Source organism: Ictalurus furcatus, chromosome 17 (genome assembly GCF_023375685.1).
Source record: "Ictalurus furcatus strain D&B chromosome 17, Billie_1.0, whole genome shotgun sequence".
In the NCBI taxonomy this organism is placed as follows: domain Eukaryota; kingdom Metazoa; phylum Chordata; class Actinopteri; order Siluriformes; family Ictaluridae; genus Ictalurus; species Ictalurus furcatus.
Window position 1 is genome coordinate 16749714 of NC_071271.1, and position 21489 is coordinate 16771202.

Here is a 21489-nt window from a genome sequence, read left to right on the forward strand (position 1 = left end):
TCTCAGCTGAGATGTTCATCATTTGCACAAGATGATAATATACAGTATATGACATTTTACATTATATTTGTCCTTTTTTTTTTAAACACTCACAAACATGTAATAGATATACTCTTCTCAAACCTTCTTCATCACAGGTTGCATTTCAGCCAGCGCTGGACTTAAGGTTTATAAGTAAAATCAATATGTCTCAGCTCTGAGAAGGGAAAACGTTTAAGAGGCCATTTATGGAAGAACATACTGTATATATGTGCATGGCTGCTTCAGGCACTAAGGGAGCACTGAGATATCAGTGGCTCAGATTTGAGACTACTGAGACCTTCATCAGCAGAGATACAGAGGTAGAGTACACAAGGTCAGCTCTCAGGATTTATGATGTTCTCTCAATGCAGTAAATGGCACAGAGGAAATCAGGAGGATGCCGGATACCAACCATTTCATCACTTTGACTTCTTTAAGCTCTGTAAAGAAAAAAAAGACCTTTGTCGGCTGCTGGCATTTTACTTAGATTGTGACAGATCGCAGCTGGGCATTTCAATCCTTATGGTGGGAGGAATGTTTTTTCAGCTCTGGTTGGCCTGGGTTGTATTGATAACAGTTGTCTTTAGAGCTATTCAAACTCTTTGTATATACCTCATCAATGGATTTACAATAATGATCTGAGCTTAACCCCATTGTGTCAAAACAAGACACAGCATAAGATTTGGCATTTATTGGTACATCTTTAAGCTGTTCATGGAATTCTGACAAAATCCAGCATTTGCTACCACTCTTTTTATCAAGACCATTTCTGTTACTCCAGGCACTTTTCCATCATATATTTCAAGTCCTGTACCTTCTGCTAAACCACTTGCCCAGCATGCTATCTGTGTTATTTGAATAAAAAAAAATGCTTTTTCTGCTATCCTCCACATTTAGCTGTTATCTTTTGCCAGCAGCACAAACAGCGACTTGAGCCTCAGCTAGGCTTATCATCAACTTTCTGTTCTGTGTGTATGTATGTGTTTGTGTGATTTCTGGAAAAAACAAGGGATGCTACTCTCTCATCTGTCTCCTTGTCTCTCTGTGTCTGAGGGAGATAGAAGGATGTGGGCCAGTGGAAGTGTGTCATCTGCTCCAAGGCTTTGATGGGCTCTGTTTCTGTCTCTCTGGGCTTCAATGCAGCTCTGTCTTGTGCTGAGCTCACTCACACCTGATCACCTTGCTCCTTGCCTTTATCTGCCTAGGCTGCCTTTGCTTCCAAAACCCCCTCCAGCACTTGCCATCTCATATAAACCCCCTATTCTTAGGCAGTATACAAGCAGACTCATCTCTCAGATTCATCCCTCAGAAACCTGCCATCTTAAATGCAACTCTGTTGTGTTTGAGATACAGCATTAATGCTCGTTTAAGGGTTTGCACAGATTACTTTTTCTATCTTTTGTTTATTTATTTCATATGCAGGCAGGGAAATGAACATCTCTGAACAGATATCCTCAGCACTAGAATGTCTGAACGGCACCAAAGAGCGAATCTCAATTAAACAAAGCTGCGTCTGGAAATTCAATACATTTCATAGGATGACTCTCAATGAGTTGTTGGACACAACAGGGAGCTGAAATGAGGTTATGTGAAATTATAGGTTATCGAAATAAGAGCTCTTAATTCTGAACTGCAGACTATCCAAGCACATGATAACGCTTTTGAGCAAGAGTGAGGATCTAGCTGTTCTTTTTTTGTATCAGTAGGGCTCCTCAGCCTCAGAGGACCCTAGAGAATATGTGCTGTTATATTCACAATGGCTAAATTGGAAAAATTGGAGAGTGGAGGAGTTCAAACTGAGCTGCCCTGATGATAAGCTGCCTTGAAGCAAATTAACTCCTACAGAGTGTTTTTCAGCAGATTATGCAACGATTTGAAATACCGTATCCAATTAGCAAAAGATAACAATACATGTATATCAGTGTTCAGTATGTAATTATCACTTTGTGTCTGTAAAGTTCAGAATTAGTAATACTAATTCTTGTACAGCTCTAGATCTAGCCAATGTTTTAAAACCTATCACGACTGTTCAAGACATTACCTTGTTCTGGGGACACTGCATTGACTGATTGGTCAATGTAATTAGTTAACATTTGTCTGTCTGTCTATTGTAGCACTGAGGGACAACCGGATTGAGCTGGTTCGAGCCTCGTGGAAGGAGCTGACCATCAGCATCAGTGAAGTGACTCTTTCAGACGAGGGACAATACACGTGTTCACTCTTCACCATGCCCATCAAGACCTCCAAGGCCTTCCTCACTGTTCTGGGTAAATGTTGTCATAGATCACATACTGGTCTAAAGTAATCTGGCTACCTGATATATTGCCTGATTTGTTTTCACCATAAATCCAGTGGGCTTAGGCTTATGACTTCTTAACTTTAAGATCTACAATAAATTCCCAATACAATACTTATTCTTAAAGGATATTGCCAAAACACATTGTAACATACAGTGGTGCTTGAAAGTTTGGGAAACCATTACAATTTTCTATATTCTGCATAAATATGACCTAAAACATCATCAGATTTTCAAAGACCTAAAAATAGACAAAAAGAACCCAATTAAACAAATGAGAGAAAAATATTGTACTTTTATTGTACATTTATTTATTGAGGAAAATGATCTAATATTACATATCTGTGAGTGGCAAAAGTATATGAACCTTTGCTTTCAGTATCTGGTGTGACCTCCTCATGCAGCAATAACTGCAACTAAATGTTTCCAGTGACTGTTGATCAGTCCTGCAAAACAGCTTGGAGCAAGTTTAGCCCGTTCCTCAGTACGGAACAGCTCAACTCTGGGATATTGGTGGTTTTCCTCACATGAACTGCTTGCTTCAGGTCCTTCCACAACATTTCTATTGAATTAAGGTCAGGACTTTGACTTGGCCATTCCAAAACATTAACTTTAACCATTCTTTAGTAGAATGACTTGTGTGCTTAGGGTCATTGTCTTGCTGCATAACCCAGTTTCTCTTGAGATTCAGTTCATGGACAGATGTTCTGACATTTTCCTTTAGAATTCACTGGTATAATTCAGAATTCATTGTTCCATCAATGATGGCAAGCCGTCCTGGCCCAGATGCAGTAAAACAGGCCCAAACCATGATACGACCAACATAAATGTTACACTGATGTGATAACGTTCTTTTTCTGAAATGAAGTGTTTTCCTTCCTCCAAACATAACGCTTCTTATTTAAACAAAAAATTCTATTTTAGTCTAATCCAACCATAAAACATTTTTCCAGTAGTCTTCTGGCTTCTCCACGTGATTGTTAGCAAACTGCAAATGGGAAGCAATGTTCTTTTTGGAGAGCAGGGTTTGGGTTGCTTTCTCCTTGCAACCCGGCCGTGCACACAATTGTTGGTCAGTGTTCTCCTGATGCTGGACTCTGATGGTGGATTAACATTAGCCAATGTGGGAGAGGCCTTTAGTTGCTTAGATGTTACCTTTGTTCCATTGGGACCTCTCAGACTATTACATGTCTTGCTCTTGAGTGATATTTGCTAGTTGATCACCCCTGGGGAGGGTAACAATGGTCTTAAATTTCCTTCATTTGTACACGATCTGTCTGACTGTGGATTGGTGGAGTCCAAACTCTTTAGAGATGGTTTTGTAAACCTTTTCCTGCCTGATGAGCATCAACAACTCTTTTTCTGAGGTCCTCAAAAATGTACTTTTTTCATGCCATGATGCACTTCCACAAACATGTGTTGTGAAGACCAGACTCTGATAGAACCCTGTTCTTTAAATAAAACATGCTGCTCACTCACACCTGACTGTCATCCCATTGATTGAAAAACCCCTGACTCTAATTTCACCTTCAAATTAAACTGATAATCCTAGAGGTTCACATACTTTTACCACACACAGATATGTCATATTGCATTAAATAAATGACCAAGTACAATATTTTTGTCTCATTTGTTTAATTGGGTTCTCTTTATCTACTTTTATGACTTGTGTGAAAATCGGATGATGTTTTAGATAATATTTATGCATAAATATAGAATTCTCAAAGGATCACAAACTTTCAAGTACCCCTGTACATGACTCAGGAGATGGTTAAGGATCAATGTGCAGGAGTTTTCTCTTGGTTTCTTCAAGATCAATGTAATAAATGAAATAAATGTCATCATACCATCAAAGGTACATCTTTTATATGTTTAGTATGCATTGCTTACCTGGGAAGGTGCATATGATGTACCATTAACTAGCTTTTAAAGTACACTTATATAAATAATGGTCAAGCATAGAAAAGATGACTATCTGAATAAAGGGTAAAATCCAAAATGTAGTAAAGTCAGTGCAAGGGTAAAACACAGGAATAGCAGTAGCAGTATACATGGCTCAGAACTTAGACAGACACTAAGGTTGGCAAGACTTCATAAGGACATAGTGCATGTGTGTGCCTTATACAGTATACTCTAATAAACAGGAAGTAACTTTGAAGTGGTAATTTAGAACTCAGGGGACGATGGCTTCTGCTGATGGGTAGGCATAATGTCCCAAGCTGATGTGATACACACTTTATAATATAATTTTTTTTTCCAGGAGTGCCAGAGAAACCAGAAATCACTGGCTTCACAAGACCTGCTGTGGAAGGAGAGGATGTCACGCTCACATGCATAACATCTGGAAGCAAACCAGCTGCCGACATCCGATGGTTCAGAAATGATAAAGAGGTGCAAGGTATATAAATGGCCATTGAATGGAATTCAGCCCTATTCGACACATAGCATAGTTTCACATTTTCACACAAGTCTTGGTCTTGAGTGAGCACTGAACAAAAAGCTTGACATTTATTCACTTGGATGACTCCAATATCCACAAAAATAGCAATTTCTTTGACAGGCCAGTTAGAAAAACTTGGAGTTTAGGGTTTAGTAGCTGGCTTAAGTACACAATGCCAGTAGCAGCACACAATCAACTGGTAATTTCAGCTGTCACTGAAATGGTGATCGACTCCTTATTCTCAAACATCAAGTTAATTGTAGGTGTTCTCTACCTCATGCGTATACCAATCTACTCCAGTGCATTGTAAGATCTAATGAGTGTACTGGATATTGTCCAGTATGCTTTCAGAAATGGCTACAAAATAGCAAGACTGCTAAGATTTTTATTTAAGTTTCAGATTTCTGTATTCACAGTCATATTCTCAGACTGCTAGGGTAACACCACCAAAGGTCAACACTTGCAAAAAGCATGAAAGCTTATTTACAAATGGAAGGTTTATAGAGGACAGCACCTTTCACATCAGCAAAATAATTGTTTAGCACATTTGCCTTAATGAATATACAATTTGGGGCTTTTCTGCATTAAGGTACAAAATGTAGGGTGGTCTTTATACAAAACAATTAATTTTGCACTCACAATGCAATTTACTAAGCCTGGAAGTCACTTTGGGAACCGAAATTGCAAATTATTACAACCAAAGGGCAGGTATATAATTTGCGGAAATTGGTTAAAGACAAAATTATGCCATTTACTATGTCTAACCACTGAGTAAATTTAGTGAAATTATGCCTGAATGTCTTAAAAATGTCCGAATATTTTTCAGAACGATGACTTATTACTGCTATAGCAAAACGGGTGTTATATTACATATACAGTACTATGCTGCACTTTTACTACTCTGATGTCAATAGCATTTAAACAGTGCCTGTGAAAAGGAATTCATTTACATTATTAACAAAATGCACAATCATGCCTACAATATTCTTTCATGTTTTGAACAGTTTTCAACAGATCTCACCGGCTTTCATCGCATTATATTTGAGTTTTGGCTTATTTTCCACTAGAGTCTCTGAGATCTGGACTTGCTGCAGTTAACAAGTACAAATAGCATAAAAAAATCTTAATTTATATGTTGGTTCCTCCTCCTACTTTAGATGTAACTTCCTTCATACAATTATTCTTTGTAAATCACCTCCAGCACACCCACTAACTGCATGCACAAATGCAAATTAGTACTTGTTATTTGGGGTCTTATTAAATCAGGGCCATATCCAAGGAGCTTGTTTTATCTTTTCGGTTCTAATGAGGACAATGATATTGACTGTTATAAACTCGGAAATGCGTAACATTGCATAGTTGAGTCCAGCACGGCACTGGTGTTTTACTTAGATTAACTCTGAAATTTTGAAACCACTGACCATATGTTAAAGGTAAAGTTTTGAGCCATTTATGTGCGTTTATGAGTCAAATTACAACAGAGTTTTAGTGCATTACACTAAAGTTGAAGGCACTGGATAGGAATTATTTTCACTTGAATGGGCGCATCCACCCTGCGGAGATGGCGAAATATGGTCTAGGCATTTCACTAAGGGTTTAAGCAGGCGAATGGTTGATGGAGCATGAGTAACTGATGGCCTGAGACTGAGATAAGCGCTCCTGACTCAGAAATGGTGTTCACGTAGCATGCAGTAAAATGCCAGCACTATGCTGCGCCACAGCATCACATCCCGCCTCTATGTCACTCACTAGTTTTCAAAAGAATCTGTGATAAAATCCGGTGTAGAGAAGAGGATATGCTCTATACTTTGGTCAAACTTGCACTGCAGTATGTGTAAGCAATTTTAGAAACTCTTAGGATATCTAAAGATGGGTCCCAGTGGGAGAAGTATACAATTAAATAAGCATTTCCTGTATACTAATTTTAGTTGTGCCAGTTTTGCCTTGCTCATTATACAAGACACTCCTGCAAGGTATTATGCCTGTATTTAATTAAAACAGCTCAGTAGAATAAGTCTCTCTCTCTCTCTCTCTCTCTCTCTCTCTCTCTCTCTATAGCAAATGACCACACATTTTTTTTTATCTGTCATCTGGTGTAACTCATAACAGTGGGTGGTGATATTGTAATGAAAGACATTTTGGAGGACCTAAAAGAAAATGATCCTCAAATAGAAAGTGTGAAGTCTGTTCTGGAGGTGGGGTGCAAAATTGCAGCTTGTGTTTCAGACAGTTCCACAGTTGTTCAGTGTACATAGAATAAACAACATAGCTTAAAATTGATAAATATTCACATACACAAACTTGAACAATACACATTTGTTAAATATGTATGTGTAAATATCATTTATGAGAAATATTTGTTGATTAAGAGATTTTAACAGTTTGCTACAGTAATGTTGGTGCTGTGAATTAACACAACCTTCTGCCCCTCATCATCATCCTCATGGCTTTCTCTTCTTCATTTTAGCAGAATATACTTGTTAGATTTTTTGAATATACCGATATACAGTGTACTAATACGTTCTCTTATAAATGAGCTGGTTTATTATGTCTTTAAACAAGATCAGAGATTTAATTCAAGGATTGTCTTTTAATAGTTTTCATTCTGAATTGAGTTTGAGCTATGTCAAGTTTTATGTGTTCAAAGGAATCTCTGTCTGTGATCAGATCTAGTGTAGATGACCAAATCTGCTCTGTAGCACCAACATCAAAGCCTGAGCAGCATATATGATGAAGAATAAATTTGAGTGTTTCTACCTTTAGATACAAAATGTAGGGTGGTGTTCATGCTAAACCATTAATTTTGCACCAACAATGCAAGTTAGTGTGACTGAAAGTGACTTCAGGAATGAAACTTTTAAATTAGTACAAACAAAGGGCAGGTATTAATTAGCAGAGGCCTGTTTCCATCAGTTATGCCATTTACAATGTCTGATTACTGAGTAAATTTAGTGAAAATATGTTGCCTTCTCTTAAAACGTCAGAATGTTTCTAAAATGATTTATTGTTGACTCATTATTGCTGATTAAAGTTGGTTTTATATTCGAAATTATGCATGTTTGCTCCTCTGATACTGACAGCATTTAATCAGAGTGTGTGAAAAGCATTTCATTCACACTTACGTTATTAACCTCGAGATTCAGTTTGAGTCTTTTTGAGATATGGACTTGCAGCTACCAAGTATAAATAGCACACATTTATATAAATCTTTAATTCTGAATTAAGTTTTAGTTATGTGAATATATGATGCAGAAAAATAGGGAAAATACACATTATGAAAACTTGGCCACATTCTTCCATGCTTTAGTTCAAACAGAAATTGTGCATATGTTTTTTTACACACTTGAAAAAAAGCCTTAAAGACTCAATTACCTTAATGGGTAATCTCACCTGGATACTGTGGACTTAAAAAGTCAAAATAAAAAAGACTGTCTTATGCTCATCCCAGAACTCCTACTAGCAATATGATCATAACAAACATTCTGTATCCTTTCAACACATTTAGCACTGGTTGCCTTTTCTCTACAGTCTACTGTAATGATTATCCAACTATCTGGCATCACCCAACAGTTCCCTTTTGGGTCTGGTTTCTTTCAAGGTTTCTTCCTCATGTCATCTCAGTGAGTTTTTTCTTGCCACAATCACCTCTGATTTGTTCATTAGGGATCTAAATCTACATCTTGATTTCTGTCTACTTTTAAACTACCTATACATATAATCACTGAACTGCAAATGAATTGAATGAGCATAAAAGTGTATAAATGATATTGCAGGTATTTAGCCATATTCTTGTTGAGCTCACTGTTCACTCATTATGTCTGGGTCGGGTAGTGCACCATGCATCATGAATTCTATAACTCTGTGGTTACGTAGATTAAAATGATTCATTTCCAAAATGTCAAGCTGTCTCTTTAAGAAATATTGACAAATTTCTTTTGACAAATTGCTGGCGATTTAACTGAAGAAACCAATTTCAAACCCTATAGATAGACGGTGAATCAATACATGTAGGCACCATGCGGCAAGCTGCCCACTCAGAGCTAAACTTGGCTGCCTCTTGTTTACCAATGCTTATCTAGATGCGGAAGATGTCAAGAGTGTGGAGAAAAAAAAAAGATCAATATTTTGTTTAGATGGCAAAGACGAGATTTGGATGACAATTTCCAGGACAGGGGAGATTTGTGTGTGTGCGTGTGTGTGTCTGTGTGTGTGCATGAGAGGGATAGAAAGACAGAGCTGGGGGGGGGGGACAAGTCCAAGTACTGTGCAGTGAACTGTTTGGAGAAGATCCTCCAGGGGACTGTTTGCACTCAGCCGTTCATGATTTTGCTGAGCCATGGCTTTCATGGTTAGTGGATAGGAATGTCTCTGGTGTAAATCCTGGACAGTGGTTCTGTATCTGTGTCCTTTTTTTGGACCCTTGGTCAGTGGTGCTTTACGCTCTTTCTTTTTTTTTCTACATACACTTTTTTTTGTTTTCATTGATTTTTGTAATACACTTCCAGAAATGTCTCACTGGAGTGTTGAAATGTTTTAGACAAAGACCCAGTTGGTTTGTAGTCTTGCAAGTTGTTCTGCTGACTAACAGAATAAGAGAATAGGAATCAAGGTGGGTCTGTAAAATATGGACTAAGGAAAGAGCGCTATAAACCCGGGCAGAATTCTGATGTGCTCTCATTGGTGTGTTGTTTTAGGTGTGAAGGAGGTGAACGCCACAGGCAGGTCTTTCACAGTGAGGAGCACCATACACCTCAAAGTGGCCCAGAAAGATGATGGAGCTGCATACACCTGCAGCGTGGAGCACATTGCCCTGAACTCCACTCCTCACCAAGTCACAGAGGTGCTGGAGGTCTACTGTGAGTAACGTCTCGATGTAGAGATAATCTGTAAGCCTCCCAACTTCCTGAAGCCTGATATTAAACTTCTAGAAGAGAAATGCTTTCAGCTAAGCAGCCAGATTTCTTCTTTTACCAACAAGTTTTAGCAGGGCCATAATTTAATATGTTGCAAAAACATTACTGAGGTTTATATAAGAAGTAAGTGAGTATAAAATTATACCAGATGTAAATTTGCAGGGGGAAATATGTTTTGCATGAAACAGTTTAATTGTGTTTTTAGCTTTTATTTATTTATTTGTTTATAAGTAAATAAAGAAAGAAACTAATTTAATGTTGTATTTTATATCCTATTACATATGTGGTGTGTTGTTTTAGGTGGAAAATATTTTGTTTTTCATATTTTGTTTATATATATATATATATATATATATATATATATATATATATATATATATATATATATATATATATATATACACATCTCTCTTTAACCTTTTGATCTTTTGTTTAAAAAATTACAAAAATACTCTGCTCACTTGGATATCAAACAATTGCACACAAAAAAAATCACAGGCTTATCCAAAAACAAAATATGTTTGTTAAGTAAGTGTCAACAATTATTGGCACCCTTTTAGTCAATACTTTGTGCTACCTCCCTTTGCCAAGATAGCAGCTCTGAGTGTTCTCCTATAATGCCTGATGAGGTTGGAGAAAACATGGCAAGGGATCTGAGACCATTCCTCCATACAGAATCTCTCCAGATCCTTCAAATGTCGAGGTCCACGCTGGTGGATTCTCCTCTTCAGTTCACCCCACAGATTTTCTATGGGTTTAAAGTCAGGGGACTGGGATGGCCATGGCAGGACCTTGATCTTATAACAAAAATATAAGAATTTATATAACAAGAATTTCAAGGATAAACTTTTACATCATCAATGTCTTTAAGATCATGGAAAACAGCTTTATGTAATACCAACATTATCTTATCTTCTATATTTACATGCATTTGTACTGAAAATTTGTTTTAAATTTGATATATATTTTGTTTTTTCATCCTCTACAGTGAATAACATTTCAGTCTCAGCGGGAATATTCCATGGAAAATTAAAGGAATGAATTAAAAGTATTAGGCCCACATTTGCCTAATTGCCCCAATTCTCTTTTGCCAATTCAACTGTTTTCTCCATCACAGATGCACCTCAAGTAGAGATCGTTCCCTCTTTAATCGTGCCACAGGAAGGACAGTATTTCAAACTGGAGTGTACATCTAAAGGCAACCCCCTGTAAGTCATTCACTAGTGAAGAAGCTGTTCATTTCCAGACAATAGTGAGGACCTTATCTCCACATCATGAAAAAAAGTTATAATAAATCATAAACCCTTGATATTTAGGAGAGCTATACTTAGTAGCTAAATCTTAAATAATTACAGAGATGCTGTAGTTTATAAAGTAAGGTGAATTCTGTGACCTTTCCTAGCCACAGGCCTGACCTTTAGAAGATTCTCACCCACAAAATGATAATAAAGGGCAAAACAGTAACTGTAGCTATAAATATCAAACGTGTGCAGGTCTTAAACAAATAAAGCATTCTAAAAGTCCAAGTCAAGGAGAACTACACATTAAAATTCAAGATAATTAAATGAAAAAAAAAACTGTACAAGCCATTACATTAAAAGCATTATATTGATTTCAGTGAAACTGATTTCACTGACACTCCTTCCAAAAATGCTTAATGAACAGCTTCTTACAGAATATCTAACCATATAAACAACTATATAGTTTTTTTTTTTTTTTTTTATGTGGAGTGTCTGCCATACAAGCCCTTTTTACAATAGAAACAATAACAGATTAAAACCAGTGCATTAATATAAACCAGCACTTTTGTGAGAGCTGCTGTTATAGAATATGTATCAGTACCTTCTGACCAATCAGAATTAAGAATTAAACAACATTGTGGTATAATATTGTAAATAATATGTTCATAAACTCACCAACTACTTTTATTAGAAACATAATACAACTGCTCATTCATGCAGATCTAATCCAATCAGCCAATCATATTGCAGCAACACAATGCATACAATCAAGTAGATACAAAGCAAGAGCTTCAGTTAATGTTCACATCAAACATCAGAAACACCTTGTTGATTGGAAAAGTTAGAGGAAATGACAAGACTTATTTGAGTTAGTACTGTAGGAAGGATACAGTAACTCACATAAACACTCTTTAGAATGGACAACATGACGAACCTTGAGTTGGATGGGCTATAACAGCAGAAGACCACATCGGGTTCCAGTCCTGTTAGCCAAGAACAGGAATCTGAGGCTACAATGGGCACAGATTCACTCAAACTGGACACTTGAAGATTGGAAAAAGACCAAATGACGCTTTTCCAATCTTCAACCATCTGTCACCAACAAACATACCAAGGTCAGAGTCACTGAGATGACATTTTCCCCCTAATTTTGATGTTTGATATAACCCTTAAATGAAGCACTTAACCTGCAACTGAAGATTTTATGCATTGTGCTTCTGCTACATGATTGGCTGATTGGAAAATCGCAAAACAGCAGGTCTAGAGGTGTTCCTATTAAAGTGGTCACTAAATATATATTCTGGTGCTCCTGATCCCTTAGTTATTTTTTTATTTCTAAAATATAATATAAAATTGTAATAACATGAGATGTATGAAAAGATTTCCCACATCGCATTTAAGAATATTTTCAATTAAGAGTTATAAATTTCTTTCTCATGATGAAATTGTAGCTAAATATTCATACTAATACTCATTGCTGTAGACCTGACCGAGTGTTATGGACAAAAGATGGTGGGGTACTTCCTGATGTCGAGCGAATGATTGTGGAAGGCAGAGAACTAATCATCACAAACCTCAACAAAACAGACAATGGCACATACCGGTGTGAGGCAAGGAACCATCTTGGGACCAACAGTGATGAATATGCACTGTTTGTATATGGTGAGTTATTGTTTAAAATTGCTAATGGTTGCTTACAGTATTGTGAAAAACAGATGGATGGATTATTTCCTGTATCTTTGTGTTTGCATACTTTTTTTTCTCATCTGTGTCATTTCAGCATTCTGCTTTTTATGTTGGTTCTGTCTTACAGACTTTCAATCGACCACTGCACACACAAAAGATGTACACACACACCCTCATCCACGCATAACTCATAACTCATTTTGACCCAGTTTAGTGTTGTGTTATAAGGAAAGAGGGAAAAGTGCTGTCAGAGGCAGTATTTAATGTTGAGGCTGAGATATCAGTTGATCTTCAGATGCAGACGGTGCCATGTGAGAACGTATAATTAAGGCTTGGCTACAAACACATACACATTTGTCAAGAGAAAACTGGAACATAGGTACAGAATATTAGCTGTGGACATAGATTTAGTGTATAATCAGCAGCCACAGACCAGTCTGGGTCAATCGTATATTGGAGTGCAATATGGGCACTCGTGCAAAGGTGTAAATATTATTTGTGATTGGTCTGTGCACAGGATTTAACATGTTTACAGCATTTTCCATTCCATCTTTTACCCAAAGGCCATTATTCTCTGTGAGGTAATTATTTGTGGCATAGGCCATTCTCTGTGAGGTGCGATTTTCTCTCAGTCATTGTTTTTTGAACAAATGGAACATATCAAGCTGGATTATAGCAAGAAATAGCTGGTGAATCTGCCATGTTTTTACTGCTTCTAAAAAATTCCCTTGATATTAGGCTACATCTTGTAGTGTGACCAATAAATCAAATCAACTAATTTAACTAAAATCTCAGGCATTTAAAAGGCACATATATTCAGTAAAATTCTAAAGGTGTCATAAATGATGAAGGGTTTCAATTTAATTGAAAATTTCCTCCTTGCGCAGTGCTTCTAAATGATGAATTTTATTGTTCAATCATATTGTTGAATTTCTTAATTTTCTACACAATAAATATATCCATTTTTGCAATAAATGAACCCTGCTAGAAGTAAAGTGTGTGGAGTAATATAGCTAAAGGGAAGGGTACAGACAAAAAAAAAAAAGCTAAATCCAGCAAAAGTCATAGTCAAAGGTTATTTTCACTAATGGAGAGCAGCACAATGTACTCACATCTCAGTGATCTGTAAAAGTTAAAATGATTCACCCCTGACTTTGTCTAACCTCCACAATCCAGCACATCCTGCTGCATTTATTCTCTGCTCATCAGGCACAAAGAAAGAAAGAAAGAAAGAAAGAAAGAGAGAGAGAGAGAGAGAGGTGGGGGTGGGGGTGGCTCATTCATATTACTCGTTACTTTTGCTTCTAATTCATCTGAATGTCTTGCTGTGGGCCAGGGAGACATTTATCATTCTCTCTCTCTCTCTCTCTCTCACTCTCTCTCTCTCTCTCACACACACACACACACACACACACACACACACACACACACACACACACACACTCTGAGTCGCCTTTGGATGAAGCTAATTTGCTAATGGCATGACTGGTAAGAGGCAATAAATGTCATCTGAAGTCACCCAGGCACTATTCATCTCCATTTAATTTCAGCATTTTTATGTGCCTACCAGTGGTGCACATCATGATCTAGCCGTGTAAAGTGGTGGACATTATAGGATACCGTATAAAAATGGACAAAAATAATAGCAACATTATGTGGATATTTTTGCAATCACTGAAATCTTGATTAAATTTATAATACAAATCTGTTTCTTATTATCTTTTAACTATTAACCGCTATCTTAATCTGAGAAAATAGGGAAGAGACTAATAAAATTCCAGGTCACCATGTAGAGAAACATTTTGATAAACAGTCCAGCTGAAAGATATAGCGTTCAGCTGTATGAATATTTTAAAGAAGGAGACTATCTTTGTAAGGAGGAACATGACGTAAAAGGGACAGGCACCTGATAGCTTGAAAATTAGATGCCAGCGTTCAACTGAAGCCTGACTCAATCTAAGCCCAAAGTGTGCACCATTAGCTTCCCAAAGCCGATATTTATGACAGGGCTTCCATTTGGAAACTGCTCCCTGGACAGTGTAAAATACCAATAACCTTTTGTAATGAGAGCACAGAAATTGGACCTTGAACACTCAACATATGCAATATGGTAAGATGTGTCATTTGGATAGGGTTTTTTTTTTCACTTTACCTACTCCCAAATGACCAATATGGTAACTCTCGGAAATTAGATTCTTGCTATTGATTGCTATCTCTTTGTTTTTCATCCATCCTCTCAGGATTAAAAAACCTGGTGAATATAGTTTTAATCCATCATACATAATACAAGCTGCAATATGAATTTTGTAATTGTCTGATGTACAACACTGGGGTTAAATTGAGATTTAGGAAGTGGATGAGCCATATCTTTTTATCGAGTGGCAACATTGGGCCTTATTTCTCATGCCCCTGAGTATGTGTAAGTTTACTTATAAAGACACTTATTAAAATTGTAGCATTTAGCTGACAGGCATCAAGTCATATAATAATCTAAGAATCATATACTGTAATAGGCATCAAATCATAAGTTTAAATAATTTATTTATGTTATTTTCACACACAAATGTAGTGAAAATTTTGTGACACAGCAATCCAAATCCAAATCCAAAATACAAATACAATGTGTAGCTGATGCGCATCAATGGCTGAGCTGTATTACTGGACGTTTTAGCACACACTGCACTCAAAGGTGCTTTTTTACCATTTAGTCATCATTTTTGTCATTTTCAGCTCTTTGTGAGCTTTGCCTTTTATTTAGTTTTTTTGGCGTCACTAAAAGTAAATTAGCTGTGCTATAAATACTTATATTTATAATACTTATATTTAAAATACTTATATTTATATGTGCTATAAATATTTATATAAATAAATATATAATTTATGGATGTTTGGCATTTATCAAAATATGTACTTGAGTGTAAAGAATGTTTAACAGCATTAGCAGAAAGTTTTTTTAATCTGTTGGGAATGTTTTGTTAAGTTTAGCCCATGAAAACATTTACACAAAATTAAATGTTCTGATGAACTTATAAATGAGGTACGTTATGTGTGGTGGTTTCAACACTGGTGTAGCTTTTTATGTCATAAAGTGCTAATTTTACTAACATCAATTGGGTTATTAGACTTTAGTTTTTCGGTATTTCTTGTTTGTGAGTTGTGACATTAATGATACATGATGCTGTAAAGCTGAATGACAAAAAAAACTGTTTATAATAATAATAATAATAATAATAATAATAATAATAATAATAATAATAATAAAGCAGAGCACAAGGCTACACTAGCTACAGTGAACACTAGCATCTTCTTAAATCATTTTAAAAATAAACAGTTAATAGCCCTTTTCTCTGGCCATTCATGTTTCACTCAACCCTTAATTGAGGGTCAGATTATCAAATTTAATGTATAATGTTGCATAGCTAGCTAGGTAACTAATTATAGATTAGCAAACTTAATCTACACTTTTCCACAGCTGGATGATAGACAATATGGACTAGCAAATTTAATCTACACTGTTAGATAGCTAGATAAATAATTACAGATTTGTAAGTGTAATATACTAATTACATATTACATCTTGCTAATTACAGATTAGCAAGTGTAATATACACTGCTACACAGCTAGCTAGATAAGCAATTACAGATTAGCAAATGTAATATACATTGCTACACAACTAGCTAGATAAGCAATCACAGATTAGCAAGTGTAATATACATTATAATAAACCTAGCTATATAACTCATTACATATTAGCAAATTTAATGTACACTATTACACAGCTAGCTAGATAACTAATTACAGATTAGTAAGTGTAATATACACTGTTACACAGCTAGCTAGATAAACTATGTGGACAAAAGTATGTGGACACCTCACCATAACACCCATATGGTGTCATAGGATGTCTTTGGATGCAGTAATATTACAATTTCCCTTCACTGGAATTAAAAGGCCCAAACATGTTCCAGCATGTCAGTGCCCCTGTGCACAAAGTGAGCTCCAGGAAGACATGGTTTGCAAGGTTTGAGTGAAAGAACTCTTCCACAGAGCCCTGACCTCAACCCTACTGAACACCTCTGGGATGAATTGGAACACTGACTGCGTCTAAGGACGTCACTAATGCTCTTGTGGCTGAATGAACACAAATCCCCACAGCCATGGTCCAAAGTCTAGTGGAAAATATTTCCAGAAGAGTGAAGACATGGCTGGACTTTGACATAATTTCAGGTCAGGAGTCTCACACTCATACAGGCCACCCCAAACACCCACAACTAATTTTTAAACCATCGATAACCCTATTGTTTTCTTTCCTAAATTCAATTTATTACACACTGTATGGCCATTATATAAAAACATAAACATCAACCTAGAGGTAGTGAAGCAGTTCTAATTTATATCAGCTTACATGGGTATGCCAAGCATTTAACAAACACCAGAAGTGCAAAGCTGCCAGTAACTCTCTACTTTTCACTCACGAAAGTACATTAAATGCAGTAGAGAGGTAAACAAAACCCTTTTTTTTTTTTTCTTTGCCATTTTTCATGTACCTGTCACTTCTTTACCAGGTCTACTGCTATGAACAGAACTGTCTCCACATGGTTGGAAAATGACAACTTTTTAACCTCACTATAAATTGTGAGCACAGAATCTAAATTTCTTTTAGTTAAATTTAAAGCATCACATTAGGGCAATGTGTTTTTGTTGTTTTTTTTTGTTTGTTTTTTTTTTTACTTCATTTTAAAAATACTTAAAATACCTGAGGTTTAACCATACTATATTACATTTAAATATATAAAAGCATATTTAATTTATCTTATTCTACCCCTACAGTAACTTCTGCAGTTCTCCAGCTGTGATCCTTGGAGATTTTTTGGCCACTCAAACCATCCTCTTCACAGTGCATTGAGACAATATAGACACATTTCCAATTCCAGGTTGATTCATAATATTTCCAGTTGACTGGAACTTCTTAATTATTACCCTGATGATGGACAAACTACTAAAGGACCCACAGATCAGCATTGAACCAGCAACCCTTAGAACATGAAGCAAAACACTACCCATTATGCCAACTCACCACTGCAGCAGGGGCTAGCTAAAGTTTAATTAAGGATAATTTAGGATTAATTAACTTAGCAATGTTTATCTGAACTTCTAATACATAGAAGTCTTTAAGCATAGAAACTTGAAAATATAAATAACTAAAATATGTGTAAATACTAAATAATAAGTATGCTAAATAAGTATGCATTTGAAAAAGGTTGTACACAAGTATAGATACTTAAAATGTATATGCATACTTAAAAAACAAGTTGCATACTAGAATTTTAAATATGCATGCTAAAATGTAAGTATGCATACTTAAAAATACCTTTGTATGAAAGTATGCAAAATAAATATACTCACAAAATCCATTATGTTTTCATTTAAAAAGATTTTATCTTTGTCTGTAAGTCTCAGGGGTTATTTTAATATTTAGGACATGGGGGAGCTCTACTTCTTACATAGCTGCCAACATTATGGGGAACAGTACTGTTCACCACATGTTTAATTAAATGCACATCTTAACACTGTTATCATGGAAATGTGATTAAAACAATATTTCATTAGAGAAACAAGCACCACAGTTGCATAGGCACCCCATTGTTATTCGACCGTTTCTTCTTCTTCTGGCTAGGATGTCTATGGCTACCCATAGAACCGTCTGGTAAAGAGTTGTGAAATTTGGCACAATAATTGGGGACGGTCTAAGGAACATTCTGACCAAATTTGATCAAATGTGCTGCCAACCCTCTAGCGCCACCAACAGGTCAAATTTGGGGCTAATTTAGAAATATGTTTATGTTCATAACTTTTGAACCATCCAGGCATCACTGGATTCCCTGGTTGAGACGAGTTCAACATAGCCTATGACGTCAATTTCCGCCCAATTGGATTTTCCACCATCTTGGATTTTCTCAAAAATCCAAGATGTTTTTTCGCTACTCCTCCTACAAATTTTGTCCAATCATTCCCAAATTTGGCATCTTCAGAATAACCCTTGCAAAAATTATCAAAGAGTTTTGAATGTTCCAAATGGTCTGTCTGTAATGGGTCAACGAATTTGACAGTGAAGCCAACAAACAGGAAGTGAGGCTGTATCTCAGCAATGAGTTTGCGCAATGACACAAACTTGGTAGGCACTTGGGCGCACGTTGGCTTAGTGGTTAGCACATACGCCTTACACCTCCGGGGTTCGATTCCTGCCGGGGCCATGTGAGTGCGGAGTTTGCATGTTCTCCCCATGCTGCGGGGGTTTCCTCCGGGTACTCCGGTTTCCTCCCACAGTCCAAAGACATGCATGGTAGGCTGATTGGCGTGTGTAAAGTGGCCGTAGTGTATGAATGGGTACGCTGGGTGTGTGAATGTGTATGTGATTGTGCCCTGCGATGGACTGGCACCCTGTCCAGGGTATACCCCGCCCTGTGCCGATGTTCCCTGGGATAGGCTCCAGGTTCCCCCGCGACCCTGAAGAAGGAGTAAGCGGTAGAAGATGGATGGATGAATGGTTGGCACTTCAGGACCATGACCTGAGGCTATGAAACAAATTTCATGCCAGTGCCACCTACTGGTCAAAAAGTAACTAACATGATATAAAAAGTTTATAAAAATAAATAAAATAAATAAAGTAAATAAGAAATATCCCGTTTGAACAAATGAAATTAGGAGGAAAAAAGGAGCAGGATCTGGACTTTGTTTGAAACTATTTTCATTGGTGAAATAGAACCAAAACAATTTTGAGTCTAAAGTGTAAGTCACTTAATATTAACTTATTGTTGATATGTTAGCATAGCATGATAAATTAACTACTAAATGAAAAATAATATCAGTTGTGTGAGCTTTTAAAATAATGTCCTATGATTATTAACATTTACTGTACTGTATGTGCGCAACAGCACAGCCAGACTGCTCTTGTCTATACCTTTAATTCACATACATGCTCAGATCAGGGTCAGTAGCCATGTTTCCATCCACAAATTTTTATGTGAATTTTGCGATATCACATTTAAAAAAAACACCAGATGGAAACACCAGATATGTATAAAATCTCCCAAATGCGCATAGATAAATGATGTGCTCAATTGTGGTCGAATATTTTTTTTTATTCAGTAAGAAGACATGCAAAAACTGCGATGGAAACACATTTACAGAATAAATTCCTCGATGTGCATCAAAAAAAGTCATGCAACATTTACCTCAACAAATCATGTGATTGGATAATTTTCTGATGTGATTGGATATTCAGCACATGTGACCAATTTATACAGCGCAATGGCAATGTGTTTTTCTGTCGGTTGCACAGGATCTCAAATGTTGTTTTTATCTTTCTGAAATGCCTCAGTCTGTCATCAAAATGATTTGGTATAATTACCTCCCAGAGCTGTCTCACATGGTTCCGTTCCAAATATCAGGCATCCGCCTACGATCACAAGATAACAATGGAGTTAAAAATGAAGGCTCCGGGGTACAGTTTAGAAGGTTGAGGGTTCAAGCCCCAGTACTCCCAAGCTGCCTCTGTTGGACCCTTTGCAAGGCTGTGTATATGTGAAAAATAAAGGCTGATTCTTCTTCTTATACTGGAAAAAAGAGCCACAGTGGCTTCCCCAGCTGCAACAACATCCATTTGTATTGATACTTTGGGCCACTTTCCCCAGAAGTGACAATTCCCTCTATTTTATTTTCATTTGACCATAGAACCCGATCCCATTTGAAGTTCCAGTAGTATATGGCAAACTGAAGATGCTTGAGTTTGTTTTTGGATGAGATTAGAGGCTTTTTCTTGAAACCCTTCCAAACAATTTGCGGTGATGTAAGTGACTTTGAATTGTAGTTTTGGAGATTTTCTGACCCCAAAACGCAACTACAGTACCTGTCATCTCAAGTTGACCCTGAAGTGTGACCACTGCACACTCTCTCCACCTTACTGTGAAAAATAGGAGAAAAAAGGTTTTTTTCAACTTCACATATGGGCAGACATAATTTTCTAAATTGCCTAAATATCTGTTAGCACAATACTAACTACATCATGACAATATCTATATCGAAAATTCCTAATGATGTTGCCTTTTATGACTCATAGCTTGGAAAAGTGTTTTGTTGTTGCTGTTGTTTGTCCTAGCTGTATTTGTAATTTCAACATTTAAAATAACAACATGAAGGGCTCCCTAAATGTACTGTACGTTGGATATTTGTCTGCTAAATTACTTAGTATTATAACTATACAGTAGATAATGCTGTCCTTTCGCATATTTTGAGTGACGTAATAGTAATAGTGCTAACGTTTGCTAGTAGTGAAACTGTGGTTAATACTTGATTAGCTAAGTTACCGAACACAAAGCTACAGTATTTACATATGAGACTGAGCTGCTCTTGAATCCCTGAACAGGTCAGTAATTTTGCTACATTTCGCCGTTTCTTTTTAGAGGATTTTCTTTTTGTCTGCCTTTTCCCTCTCTGCTCCACCTGGCCGTTTCCTCTCCATCCTCGCGCTGTGCAGTGATGACTCTGTTCCAAACCGTTCGCCAGAGCTAAGGAGAATGGTAGCGTTTCAAGTCAAAACTAACAGATTCATGGTTCATTATCGATTTATTATGGAATGATGAATTCAGAAAGGATTACTTGAGCACATCGGACACACAATAATATAAAATAATAATGATTAAATCAATAAATCAATAAATGTTAAAAATAAAATATAACAGCAGGGCAGTGGGCCAAATCAGTCATCAGGCCACCGGGAATTCTCCTGGTGTTCATGATGGCCAGTCCGGGCCTGAGTGGAGGTTACAATAACAGAAAAGAGGTGACCACATCTGGAATAGGATGTTCATAAAGGTGTCCAGAAACTAATG

General features: G+C 36.7%; 1 protein-coding gene across 3 annotated transcripts in view; it reads left to right on the forward strand.

The window, feature by feature from the left end:
• The window catches only part of cadm2b (cell adhesion molecule 2b), a 184894-nt gene that overhangs the window by 154141 nt on the left and 9264 nt on the right, over nucleotides 1-21489 (forward strand). For 2 of the 3 annotated variants that reach the window (XM_053646612.1, XM_053646611.1), the window contains exons 4-8: nucleotides 2136-2288; nucleotides 4578-4715; nucleotides 9452-9613; nucleotides 10788-10878; nucleotides 12395-12573. In XM_053646612.1, coding sequence (XP_053502587.1) covers nucleotides 2136-2288; nucleotides 4578-4715; nucleotides 9452-9613; nucleotides 10788-10878; nucleotides 12395-12573 — 723 coding nt within the window. Of the gene's footprint in view, nucleotides 1-2135; nucleotides 2289-4577; nucleotides 4716-9451; nucleotides 9614-10787; nucleotides 10879-12394; nucleotides 12574-17428; nucleotides 17918-21489 lie in introns of those variants that run through there. The other variant, XM_053646613.1, reaches the window with a different exon arrangement.